This window comes from Schistocerca nitens, chromosome 8 (assembly GCF_023898315.1).
Source record: "Schistocerca nitens isolate TAMUIC-IGC-003100 chromosome 8, iqSchNite1.1, whole genome shotgun sequence".
In the NCBI taxonomy this organism is placed as follows: Eukaryota; Metazoa; Arthropoda; class Insecta; order Orthoptera; family Acrididae; genus Schistocerca; species Schistocerca nitens.
This window is the reverse complement of record NC_064621.1, coordinates 125,819,273-125,833,772: the sequence shown is the minus strand read 5'-3', so window position 1 is coordinate 125,833,772 and position 14,500 is coordinate 125,819,273. Positions and strand designations below refer to the sequence as shown.

Genomic DNA, 14,500 nt, shown 5'->3' with positions numbered 1-14,500 from the left:
GTTATTACGCATTTGCCTGGACCAAAAAATCAAGCTCGTATAAAAAAGACAGAAATAGAAATTCTGAATTTGTTCTTGGACGAAAACATAATAAGCATTATCGCAACATGCACTTATATATACATCAATAAAGTTCGTGGTAACTTCTCTAGAGAAAGGGACGCTAAAGAAACAGATGCGATAGAGATCAGAGCTTTCATTGGTTTGTTATATCTGTGTGGCTCTTGAAATGTTCTAGGAAGAGTACATAAAAATTGTGGGATAGCTCAAAGGGAAACGTACTTGAATCATGTTATTTATGCATAAGTGAAAAGCAATTCAGGTTTCTGTTAAGATGTCTGAGGTTTGATAATATCCGTGGTAGAGCTGTCCCCAGAGAGACTGACAAGTTGGCTCCTATCAGAGAGGTACTTGAACTATTCACGAACAATTGCCAAAAATATTTTTCACCTGGTGAATGTCTTACCGTTGAGGAACAGCTTTTGGCATTTAGAGGAAACTGCCTATTCCATTCAGCAAATACACTCCTGGAAATTGAAATAAGAACACCGTGAATTCATTGTCCCAGGAAGGGGAAACTTTATTGACACGTTCCTGGGGTCAGATACATCACATGATCACACTGACAGAACCACAGGCACATAGACACAGGCAACAGAGCATGCACAATGTCGGCACTAGTACAGTGTATATCCACATTTCGCAGCAATGCAGGATGCTATTCTCCCATGGAGACGATCGTAGAGATGCTGGATGTAGTCCTGTGGAACGGCTTGCCATGCCATTTCCACCTGGCGCCTCAGTTGGACCAGCGTTCGTGCTGGACGTGCAGACCGCGTGAGACGACGCTTCATCCAGTCCCAAACATGCTCAATGGGGGACAGATCCGGAGATCTTGCTGGCCAGGGTAGTTGACTTACACCTTCTAGAGCACGTTGGGTGGCACGGGATACATGCGGACGTGCATTGTCCTGTTGGAACAGCAAGTTCCCTTGCCGGTCTAGGAATGGTAGAACGATGGGTTCGATGACGGTTTGGATGTACCGTGCACTATTCAGTGTCCCCTCGACGATCACCAGTGGTGTACGGCCTGTGTAGGAGATCGCTCCCCCACACCATGATGCCGGGTGTTGGCCCTGTGTGCCTCGGTCGTATGCAGTCCTGATTGTGGCGCTCACCTGCACGGCGCCAAACACGCATACGACCATCATTGGCACCAAGGCAGAAGCGACTCTCATCGCTGAAGACGACACGTCTCCATTCGTCCCTCCATTCACGCCTGTCGCGACACCACTGGAGGCGGGCTGCACGATGTTGGGGCGTGAGCGGAAGACGGCCTAACGGTGTGCGGGACCGTAGCCCAGCTTCATGGAGACGGTTGCGAATGGTCCTCGCCGATACCCCAGGAGCAACAGTGTCCCTAATTTGCTGGGAAGTGGCGGTGCGGTCCCCTACGGCACTGCGTAGGATCCTACGGTCTTGGCGTGCATCCGTGCGTCGCTGCGGTCCGGTCCCAGGTCGACGGGCACGTGCACCTTCCGCCGACCACTGGCGACAACATCGATGTACTGTGGAGACCTCACGCCCCACGTGTTGAGCAATTCGGCGGTACGTCCACCCGGCCTCCCGCATGCCCACTATACGCCCTCGCTCAAAGTCCGTCAACTGCACATACGGTTCACGTCCACGCTGTCGCGGCATGCTACCAGTGTTAAAGACTGCGATGGAGCTCCGTATGCCACGGCAAACTGGCTGGCACTGACGGCGGCGGTGCACAAATGCTGCGCAGCTAGCGCCATTCGACGGCCAACACCGCGGTTCCTGGTGTGTCCGCTGTGCCGTGCGTGTGATCATTGCTTGTACAGCCCTCTCGCAGTGTGGGGAGCAAGTATGGTGGGTCTGACACACCGGTGTCAATGTGTTCTTTTTTCCATTTCCAGGAGTGTATATCCCTAGCAAACCAGCAAAGTACGGGTTAAAAGTGCTTGGTTTGGTTGATGTAAAAACAGCTTACACTTTGAATTTAGAACCGTACGTCGGTAAGCAACCAGAGGGACCAGGTAATACCAGTAATTCAGCTGAAGATATTGTTCTTCGAATGGTCGAACTGTTTCAAACGTTAGAATATATTATACTGTGTACGAATATTAAATGTATTATATTTAGATTTAATAAGGAAAACATAAAATCAGTCATCAAGACCGTTCAAAATATACAAATAGACCGTTTTCTTTGTGGATGACACCTATCATCCGCGCGAGTGACCATGTCACGAATTTTCGCGCGAGTAACGGAGGGTTAACAGTTTGATACTGCGCATAGATCACAAACTTAATTGGTAAAATCTAGTGCCTAAAATTAACAATGCGCCTTTGTGCAGCTACGTTTGTCGTACCGATCACTACTGCTATAGATAATTTAGAAGTGAACCAACTAGTTTATTCTGCATATTTTATTGACTAACGCAAAAATTTTTGAGGAAACTCGACTCACATGGAGAGTATTTTGAGAATACACAAGCATGTTAATTGTACATGATCTTCGATCTGTAACACCCTTCGGAAGCCTCTTCAAAATAACTTTGTGTTTGGGAATTACTCAATTGAAGTCTTAGCACTCCTAATGCTATTTTCTTGCACCCGACCTTTGATAAACTGTAGGAACAAAAATGTGTGGCCAAAGTTTCAGGGAGCATTCGTTACACATCCGGGAATAAAAAGTGTTACGTAGACATCTGTCCGGAAACTCTTACTTCCAAGGTAGAGCTCATTTTCTACTCCTCTTCATAATTACCTCAATCATGGGTAACATACACAAATAGGACGTATCAGCATTACAAGAAACGTTTTATTACATGAAATGTTCAAAAGACGTTCTTGCTTACGTTTTGTTGAAATTTACAGTAAGTTGTAATTCGTAGCTTCACCGCCAGTGTTCGTTGTTCCAACTGAACAAAGATAATGTTGACATGTTGCTCACTTCATTTGTTGTGTTGACATGCGACTATGTCAAAAGCTCTGTCACCATAAAGCACGTAGGATCAACTGTTTAGTATTCATCGCGGACTTGGTTTCCGGTTCAGTGTGAAGGGGAAGTGTACTCAAATGCCAATGCTCACTTGGTGTACGGATTGGCCGTTGGTTATGCTCTTGGATTTCAGCGTTCGCAAATTTCCAGACTGACGACGACCCGACCGGAGAATATTTGAAGCAACTGATCGTCGTTTTAGGGTGCATGGGACGTTTGAACCTTACCACTCGCAACTGGAGGAGGCCTAGAAGAACGAGAAAATTTCAGCCGGAGGAGGAACTTCTTCGGTAAGTTGATGGCAAATCTAGAGACAACGTAAGACAATTAGCTAAAACAATTAATGGTGACAGCATGGTTCTCTGGAGACTGCTACATGAGAACCTGCAGCAGACGTACTACATGTGGAAACGGAGCTCTAACGTAGAAATAAAGCGTTTGGGGAACCATGTCCATACAATATATTGCCTTCCTGTACCTGTGACGAATGCTTCCTGAAGGTTTGACCATACCTTACGCTTACATACTCTTTAAGAGTACTAAAGCTACATCGAGGACGGGAGATATCTCTTACAAACGATTATCAAAAAGAGAATAACGCAGGGATCACAGGCAAATGCGTACTGCGTATTTCATGACGATTTCACAAGATAATGAAGCGTATATTGGTCATTCTATTTCAATTAATGCTCTAAAACGAAGCAACAAATACATACCTCTGTTATGCGTCCTAATTTCCATTACGGTCTCCTAACGATTTTAATCCCGAATAGACGATGGAGGTTATAAACTGGTGTTACATGCTCTGTTTAGAGAAAATTCTTTGAATTTACCCAATAGACTTAAAAATTACAAATCACTGAGCATCTGGGTGAAGTACTGAGAACTCAGATCGGTTAGAACGCAGCGAAAATCTGAATCCCTTTAGGGCAATTGCATGAGGATCCTGAGCATTCGAACAAACCTTTAAAATTACTCATGTGATTGTCTCATAGGTGGTCTCTTTCACAGATATTATATAATTTTCCAGGAAAAGAAAGTTATGTGTTCCATTCAAAGTAAGTCGTCAGTATTCACGCATCCTATATTTTAAGTTTTAACGTGGAAGTACAGACATGATACAAGAAATGATAGCAAAGCGCCGATTTTTGCGTAAACTAATCCTCCAGGATAAATACACTCCTGGAAATGGAAAAAAGAACACATTGACACCGGTGTGTCAGACCCACCATACTTGCTCCCCACACTGCGAGAGGGCTGTACAAGCAATGATCACACGCACGGCACAGCGGACACACCAGGAACCGCGGTGTTGGCCGTCGAATGGCGCTAGCTGCGCAGCATTTGTGCACCGCCGCCGTCAGTGCCAGCCAGTTTGCCGTGGCATACGGAGCTCCATCGCAGTCTTTAACACTGGTAGCATGCCGCGACAGCGTGGACGTGAACCGTATGTGCAGTTGACGGACTTTGAGCGAGGGCGTATAGTGGGCATGCGGGAGGCCGGGTGGACGTACCGCCGAATTGCTCAACACGTGGGGCGTGAGGTCTCCACAGTACATCGATGTTGTCGCCAGTGGTCGGCGGAAGGTGCACGTGCCCGTCGACCTGGGACCGGACCGCAGCGACGCACGGATGCACGCCAAGACCGTAGGATCCTACGCAGTGCCGTAGGGGACCGCACCGCCACTTCCCAGCAAATTAGGGACACTGTTGCTCCTGGGGTATCGGCGAGGACCATTCGCAACCGTCTCCATGAAGCTGGGCTACGGTCCCACACACCGTTAGGCCGTCTTCCGCTCACGCCCCAACATCGTGCAGCCCGCCGCCAGTGGTGTCGCGACAGGCGTGAATGGAGGGACGAATGGAGACGTGTCGTCTTCAGCGATGAGAGTCGCTTCTGCCTTGGTGCCAATGATGGTCGTATGCGTGTTTGGCGCCGTGCAGGTGAGCGCCACAGTCAGGACTGCATACGACCGAGGCACACAGGGCCAACACCCGGCATCATGGTGTGGGGAGCAATCTCCTACACTGGCCGTACACCACTGGTGATCGTCGAGGGGACACTGAATAGTGCACGGTACATCCAAACCGTCATCGAACCCATCGTTCTACCATTCCTAGACCGGCAAGGGAACTTGCTGTTCGAACAGGACAATGCACGTCCGCATGTATCCCGTGCCACCCAACGTGCTCTAGAAGGTGTAAGTCAACTACCCTGGCCAGCAAGATCTCCGGATCTGTCCCCCATTGAGCATGTTTGGGACTGGATGAAGCGTCGTCTCACGCGGTCTGCACGTCCAGCACGAACGCTGGTCCAACTGAGGCGCCAGGTGGAAATGGCATGGCAAGCCGTTCCACAGGACTACATCCAGCATCTCTACGATCGTCTCCATGGGAGAATAGCAGCCTGCATTGCTGCGAAAGGTGGATATACACTGTACTAGTGCCGACATTGTGCATGCTCTGTTGCCTGTGTCTATGTGCCTGTGGTTCTGTCAGTGTGATCATGTAATGTATCTGACCCCAGGAATGTGTGAATAAAGTTTCCCCTTCCTGGGACAATGAATTCACGGTGTTCTTATTTCAATTTCCAGGAGTGTACATGCATCAACAGTGTCTCTAGTCAATATTTCCAAGAAAGCACATCGAGGTTTCGAGTATAACCCATTGACACTCCACTCGGTTGTCCGGATATGCAATTCGCTTTTTCTCGTCGCTGTATTGCGAAAATATGACTTGAAATTGGATCTGCAAAGTCTCTGTAACTCAGAGAAGCTGTTCATTGAGGATGGGTAACGTAGTGAGGTCACAATTTTTGAAAAGGTTTTTAGCGTGGCGCTATGTTATCGTTGTCGACAGTTCTCTAAACACTTTCGAGAGTTAAATATCAGAATATGCAATGAAGTTATGTGTGGCAGTATTTAATGACTGAATGCTGATGGTCTTACCAAGGGCACCGAGCCTGTAGTTCATGGTGACAAATACGATGTCATCAACCTCCAGGAAGAAGTCCGGACCAAACGAGCTGGACGCACCAGAGCCACTCGTCAGCGAGCCTCCATGGATGTACACCATCACGGCAGCACCTCCAGTGGATCCGTCAAGCTGAGGAATCTAGAACACAGTCCATATCGACGTCTTGGATGCTGCAACGAACGCCCCTAAAAATTTGCTGCTTCAATGAACACAGTAATCGAGGCTAAAGAATGCTCTTTATGAACAGTCTCTGAAACGGAATGTTCGCTAATGTGAAATTTCCTGACATTAAAAGTGTGTGCCGGACCGCTTTTCTCGGGCAAACCTTCCACCGACTGAATTATCCAGGCACGACTCGCGAACCGCCGCCCTCATGGCTTTCCTTTCATAAAAATGTGGTGGTTTATGACTGCGTAACTCAATGGTAGAGCAGCAGCCTGAGAAATTCAAAGATTCTAGGTTCGAGTCCCGGCCCGGCACACGGATTCAGTCTGCCAGGACGTTTTAGTTCTCTTCCACTTGACTGCGTTATATCTGATTATAACTGCACGTAGTTCTGTGAATTGAGACATAGTGTCCGCGAGGGAGACAAAAGGGACCTCTTGTACACTTCTGGAATCTGGGTACGGACTTTTTATTAGTTCCAGAATTCTTTCGAATTCCTAGCGACAGTATTCACTTGCCAAAGAACTTTCGCTCGTCCTATCTGGTGGCAAACAGCCGATCAGGAATTTGAATGTCTTCACAATGAAAATTAATCTTTTGAATAAATCAATGAGCAGTAATTAACATGACCGTTAAATCCAGTCTCATATAACTGCTGTAAGGTGTAATTTGATTATATACCATTACTTTTGAATTTATTCTGAACTCCTGTTGATGACTGTGACTTCCCACAGTTAGTCATATTCTCTGCAGTGAAAGGAATGTAATAAGAAAGCGGACGTCATAGTCTGCGTAGAACGGTAAAACAGGACAGGTGGAAAACTGTGACGGAACTAACATCAAACTTTAATCCTGAGCGGAGCGCAAGTGTCCCTGAATACATAGTGCACCGAATACTCCTAACGATGGGCCTCCGCAGCCGACGACCAATGAGTAAGCCAATGTTAACACACGACATGGCACTGCGACTGAAATTGGCACGTGACCATCGGCACTGGACATTGAAGCAGTGGCAGAGCGTTGCATGAACTGATGAATCACGATACCTTCTTCATCGTGCCCATCGGAGGGCGCGAATCCGTCGTCTTCCAGCGGAACAGTTCGTTAACAACTGTACTATGGAAAGAATGAAATTTTCATTCTGCAGCCTGGCAGATTAAAACTGTGTACCGGACCGAGACTCGAACTCGGGACCTTTGCATTTCGCGCGCAACTGATGGGAAATTCTCATTCAGGAAACATCCCCCAGGCTGTGGCTAAGCCATGTCTCTACAATATCCTTTCTTTCAGGGGTGCTAGTTCTGCAAGGTTTGCAGGAGAGCATCTGTACAGTTTGCAAGGTAGGAAAAGAGATACTGGCAGAAGTAAAGCTGTGAGGACGGGGCGTGAGTCGTGATTGGGTAGCTCAGTTGGTAGAGCACTTGCCAGCGAAAGTCAAAGGTCCCGAGTTCGAGTCTCGGTCCGCTATACAGTTTTAATCTGCCAGGAAGTTTCAACTGTACTGTGGGACGGCGGCTCCATTATGCTCTGGGGAACATTCACGTGGGTATCCATGGGTCCAGTATAGCTCGTGCAAGGCACCATGACGGTCAAATATTATTGTACACCCCTTCATAGCGATAATATTTCCCGAAGGCAGTGGCATCTTTCAACAAGATAATGCACCATGTCACAAGGCCTGGAGTATGGTGGAGAGGCTCGGGGAACACAGTCGCGAGCCCTAGTTGATACGCTGGTTCCTCAAGTCACGAGATCTGAACTGGATTGAACACATCTGGGACGTGATTGAACGTGGCATCAGACCTCATCGCCACACTCCTCGCCATTTACGGGAATTAGCTGACTTTTGTGTGCAAATGGTTAAAATGGCTCTGAGCCCTATGGAACTCAACATCTGAGAATCATCAGTCCCCTAGAACTTGAACTACTTAAACCTAACTAACCTAAGGACATCACACACATCCATGCCCGAGGCAGGATTCGAACTTGCGACCGTAGCAGTCGCGCGGTCCCAGACTCCTAGAACCGCTCGGCCACACCGGCCGGCCATTTTGTGCACAGATATGGTGCCAATTCCGTCCATCGACCTACCAAGACCTCATTGCTTGCGTGACACAACGCGTCACCGCTGTTGTCCATTCAAAGATAAGGGAAATTCGAGCTCGTACTGAGGCGTTCAGACAGTCAGTTTTCCCTCTTGCAATCCGCGAAAGGAGGAAAAGTCGTGTACCAGGCGTGTTTATACCAACTTCAACGGGTCGTGCGCATGACAAGTGTTTCATTTACGTATTCTGACACATAGAGCGCCATCTTTTGATGAATCTTCACACTATTTCTTTTTTTCTGCCATACATTTTCCCCCTTCTCCGATAATATTCCGTTGCAATTTGACGTCATTCTAACCAGTGGTGTTATTTCTACAGCGTTTTGAAAGTTTAATTTTAAATTATAATCACCCTGTACATTAATTTTCCTACGAAAAAGGTCCTATTCATTTTTCTCTCTTATAGGTCAATCTGAGGTAGTTTCCCGACACATAGGCCACAAGTGTCCTGTATCAAATTCTTCGTCTCGTCCTCCTATACACTACTGTGGTACGCTGTAAACAATGACAGCGTTTGAATAACACATAAAATGAATAATCACATTAAATATGCTGTAAGACCCGCCAGGATAGCCGAGAGCGCTAACGCGCTGCTTCCTGGACTCGGGTCGGCGTGCCGGTCCCGGATCCAATCCACCTGGCGGAATAACGACGGCGACCGATGTGCCGGCCAGCCTGGATGTGGTTTTTAGGCGGTTTTTCACATCCTGCTAGGTGAATACCGGGATGGTCCCCATGCCCCGCCTCAGTTACACGACTCGCAGACATTTGAAACACATTCACACTATTTCACGACTTACACTAGACGCAGACAGCTGGGCTACACTAATTCTGTCCCGGGGGGTATGCGGTGGCGGCAGGAAGGGCACCCAGCCACCCCTTAAAATTCCGGGTGTATGGGGTGGTGGCAGGAAAGGCATCCGGCCACCCGTTAAGATTCACCTTGCCAAATCCGTACCTAACCCTGCCCGACCCTGTGCACAATGCGGGATAAAGGCTGTGGCAAAAAAAAAAAAAAAAAAAAAAAAAAAAAAAAAAAAAAATTGTTCTAACTCAAAAATCATTCAGAATAGGGAATATGTCCACATGACGTTTTATGTTCAAAATCCGTAATACAACCACCCCTCGAATCATGTATCTTTCCTCCTTGTTGTTGTTGTGGTCTTCAGTCCTGAGACTGATTTGATGCTGAATGCATGCCCCCGGGAAAAATTATGCCCGAGTTTCCCCTTGCTTTCAGCCGTTCGCAGTACCGGCACAGCAAGGCGGTTTTGGTTAGTGTTACAAGGTCAGATCAGTCAATCATCCAGACTGTTGCCCTTGCAACTACTGAAAAGGCTGCTGCCCCTCTTCAGGAACCACACGTTTGTCTGGCCTCTCAACAGATACCCCTCCGTTGTGGTCGCACCTACGTTACGGCTATCTGTATCGCCTTTCCTCCTTACTCATCCTGTATTTGACACTATTTTGCGACGTAGTCACCAAGTCTCTGTAGCAGTCGGAATGTTGTACCAGTCGTTCAATTCTTCGACAGTAGAAATCCTCTCCTTGGTCACGAAGCCGTTGGAGAACCGCTGTGTGAAAGTCCTCATCGTCGGCGAACCAGCGATTACTGCGAATCAGTTCCTCGATTGCCTGACACTGTAGCTGTGATCGATGTTGACCAGCATCACCGACGTCTGTGCGGCCTTGGTGAAATTGTTGGCACTGTGTCACTGCGGCTGGATGCGACATGGCATGTGGTCCACATACCACCAGCATTTCACGGCGGATCTGTGTTTAATTTATAGATTTTGGCCACAAGAATGTTTTAACTTTAGAGTACCGTTCGAGCTAATGCTCCGTTTCCCTCTGACATTGTGACACACCTGTTATCCGTACCACAGCAAAACTGTGTGTGTAGGAAACCGAGAATATGTACTCTGTTCTGACGAAGCACAATTCTTGTGCAGTTGTCTTAGCGTGGGACGTCATCTGTAACTTGGTTTCTCAGGTCAATACCTACTTAGTTTAAATGATTTCTGAACACTGTGTGTGTAAAGTTTATATACCTGTAGCATGTATTTAATATTTAAGTAGGGAAATATTGTAATTCGTTTAGTATAATAGAGAGAGTTCTTGCTGATAATAATGACAATGGCAGCCGTGATATCGTTGCGTTAGGCACAGATAAAGCATGCACAGATGCGGCATGACTTGTAACGTTTGCGATAACACTCACGTGAGATGTCGAGAGGAATACAAACACCTGAAGATAAGAACCTGAAGATAACGGTGGAAGGTAAGTTTGATATTCACTCCGACATAGAAGTCAATAGAAAAGGTGAAGGTGCCGAACAGCTCCTTCATGTAAAGTTCCTCAGCATTTACAGCCGCTTTCAGCGTGATTCATTACCATCCAGTATTGGATAAAACATCAAATGAATAATACATCTCCATTTGACGGCGTTAACATACACGCTAAGGTGACTAACGTCATGGGATAGCGATATGCACATATACACTACTGGCCATTAAAATTGCTACACTACGAAGGTGACGTGTTACAGACGCGAAATTTAACCGACAGGAATAAGATGCTGTGATATGCAAATGATTAGCTTTTCAGAGCATTCACACAAGGTTGGCCCCGGTGGCGACACCTACAACGTGCTGACATGAGGAAAGTTTCCAACCGATTTCTCATACACAAACAGCAGTTGACCGGCGTTGTCTGGTGAAACGTTGTTGTGATGTGTCGTGTAAGGAGGAGAAATGCGTACCACCACGTTTCCAACTTTGATAAAGGTCGGATTGCGGTTTATCGTACCGCGACATTGCTGCTCGCGTTGGTCGAGATCCAATGACTGTTAGCAGAATATGGGATCGGTGGGTTCAGGAGGGTAATACGGAACGCCGTGCTGGATCCCAACGGCCTCGTATCACTAGCTGTCGAGATGAAAGATATCTTATCCGCATGGCTGTAACGGATCGTGCAGCCACGTCTCGATCCCTGAGTCAACAGACGGGGACGTATGCAAGACAACAACCATCTGCACCAACAGTTCGACGACGTTTGCAGCAGCATGCACTATCAGCTCGGAGACCATGGCTGCATTTACCCTTGACGCTGCATCACAGACAGGAGCGCCTGCGATGGTGTACTCAATGATGAACCTGGGTGCACGAATAGCAAAACGTCTTTTTTTCGGATGAATCCAGGTTCTGTTTTCAGCATCATGATGGTCGCATCCGTGTTTGGCGAAATTGCGGTGAACGCACATTAAAAGCGTGTATTCGTTGTCGCCATACTGGCGTATCACCCGGCGTGATGCTATGTGGTGTCATTGGTTACACGTCTCGGTCATCTCTTGTTCGCATTGATGGCACTTTGAACAGTGGACGTTACATTTCAAATGTGTTACGATCCGTGGCTCTACCCTTCATTCGATACCTGTGAAACCCTACATTTCAGCAGGATAATGCACGACCGCATGTTGCAGGTCCTGTACGGGCCTTTCTGGATACAGAAAATGTTCGACCTCTGCCCTGGCCAGCACATTCTCCAGATCTCTCACCAACTGAAAGCGTCTGGTCAATGGTGGCCGAGCAACTGGCTCATCACAATGCGCCAGTCACTACTCTTCATGAACTGTGGTATCATGTTGAAGCTGCATGGGCAGCTGTACCGTACACGCCATCCAAGCTCTGTGTGACTCAATGCCCAGACGTATCGAGGCCGTTATTACGGACAGAGGTGGTTGTTCTGGGTACTGACTTCTCAGGATCTATGCACCCAAACTGCATGAAAATGTAATCACATGTCAGTTCTAGTATAATGTATTTGTCCAATGAATACCCGTTTATCATCTGCATTTCTTCTTGGTGTAGCAATTTTAATGGTCAGTAGTGTACATATGGCGGTAGTACCGCGTACACGGGTTATAAAAGGACAGTTGATAGGTGGAGCAGTGAACTGTATTCAGGTGACTGATATGGAAAGGTTTCCGACGTCATTATGGCCGCCGACGGGAATTAACAGACATTCATCGCGGAATGGCTGTTGGAACCAGACGCATGGGACGTTTCATTTCTGAAGGCGTTAGGGAAATAAAAATTCCGAGCTCCACAGTGTCAAGAGAGTGCTGAGATAACCAAATGCCAGGCATTACACGGACAACGCAGTTGCCGATGGCCTTCACGTAACGATCGAGAGCAGCGGCGTTTGTGTAGAGTTGTCAATACTAGCAGACAAGCAACACTGCGTGAAGTAAGAGCAAAAATCAACGTGGGACGTACGACGAACGTCTCCGTAAGGACAGTGGGGCGAAATGTGGCGTTAATGGGCTATAGCAGCAGACGACAGACACGAGTTCCTTTGGTAACAGCAGGACATTGCCTGCAGCGACTCTCCTTGGCTCTTGACCATATCAGTAAGACCCTAGACGGCTGGAAAACGGTAGTCTGGTCAGATGAGTCCAGATTTCTGTTGGTAAGAGCTGACCATAGGGCTGGAGTGCGCCGCAGACCCCAAGAAGCTACGGACACGTCAACAAGGCACTGTGCAGGCTGGTGATGGCTCCATAATGGTGTGGGCTGTGTTCCGGGAGAACTACACCTACTTCCTTACATATATATTGCCGTACTAGAAGATTTTGGATTGCTTCCCCATTGACGACGAGGTCGTTAGTGGCGGAGGACTAGGTCGGGCAAGGGGAACGTTGAGGAAGGAAATTGGCCGTCTCCTTAACGAAGAATCATACGGGCATTTGCTTTCAGTGATTAAGGGAAGCCACAGAAAACCTAAATCTCGATAACGTGACGGAGATTTGAACAGACGCCCTTCCGCACATTAGCCAAATGTGTCGGCTACCACACGTCCCGGCTTGGTCATCCTCATTTAAATTTCCTCAGCATCTCTGTTTACACAGTCATATGGACTGTAGCGACAGCCCAATCCTAGCAGCGTATGTTTCTAAATTCGATATCTCTTATCATCCCTACATGATTAGGACTACAAAAGCTGGAATACTACTCTAGAATGGGTCACAGTAGCTTCTCACCTGCAATATCCTCTACAGATGCTCTCCACTTAGTCAGAAACCTTAAACCAAATGTTAATCATCCAAGTGTCCATCCATGGTACTGATTGCAAGGGGTCGTGCCATTCAATATAATTTCAAGACGTTCATCCTTAATCTTGAAGCCGGATACTATCTGCTTAATTCTCCTTGTCGTAGACGTTATACGCACTGAGTGTGGTGGGCCTCTGCATGTCGACGTCTCCACACCGCGTGCTACAGGTTGGACTGATGGTACATTGATCATTACGTGAAATTTCAAAGCCCAGAGACAACAGATGTTTCAGATTTCAGTATAGGGACGCAAAAACTAGTCGAATGTCTTCCGGGAACAGGCGTTCATGTAGGTTTCTCTGGAGGTACCAATATTCAGTATATGTAAATACGAAATGAGCCAGTGATAAACACCTAAGTTCAGGCGTGTACTTGCTCGAATGAGACGAATATCACGCTCAGTGCGCTGGCCAAACTGCCAGAACACTGAAAGCTAGATTTGAAGAAGACTTGTTAAATAAAAGAAGAGAAGTTAAACCTAACTCGGCCTCTGCAGAATATATAAAGTCCAGTGGCCATCGTCCTCCCATGATCAAAATTTAAAAATCCTCCACTATGCTCAGAAGGGAAAGAACGCAACATCGTAGAAGAAATGGAAATAGCTAAGTGCTCACGGAAAGCAGATTGGCGGCTCCTAAAAGACCAACTGCTGGAATGTACCAAGAATTTACCAAGTGTATTTTGACACTATGAGACAATTGCTTAATGTTAATAGCTAAGCCCTGGATGCTACGTAACTGAATCGAGCCAGTTATCTTTCCGATTTCTTATTTTTAGAGTTTGCTGATTTTCATTTGTGGGTGCTCTATATTGCGCACACTGTGACATGTAGCTGCCACTGGCGCTCTTGCACTGTTGTAAATCTGTTTTTAACAAGAAGGTTCATTATCGTCTGGAAGGGGGATTTTTGGGATTGACTTTTGCTATCGGCTTTTGCATTGGGGGACTCTGTGTTCCGTTTAGGGTGAAATATAGCTAATCATCACAGTTTTTATCGTTGATGTAACTATTATTATATTTAATTTTTGTTTTTGCATTTTTCAGAATCCCACATGAACCATGGACCTTGCCGTTGGTGGGGAGGCTTGCGTGCCTCAGCGATACAGATGGCCGT

At 47.0% G+C, this 14,500-nt stretch overlaps 1 protein-coding gene across 1 annotated transcript in view; it reads right to left on the bottom strand.

Moving 5' to 3' along the window:
- The window catches only part of LOC126198854 (cholinesterase 1-like), a 178,623-nt gene that overhangs the window by 117,512 nt on the left and 46,611 nt on the right, over positions 1 to 14,500 (bottom strand). Inside the window, exon 4 of the mRNA XM_049935442.1 lies at positions 5,976 to 6,141. Coding sequence (XP_049791399.1) covers positions 5,976 to 6,141 — 166 coding nt within the window. The remainder of the gene's footprint in view (positions 1 to 5,975; positions 6,142 to 14,500) is intronic.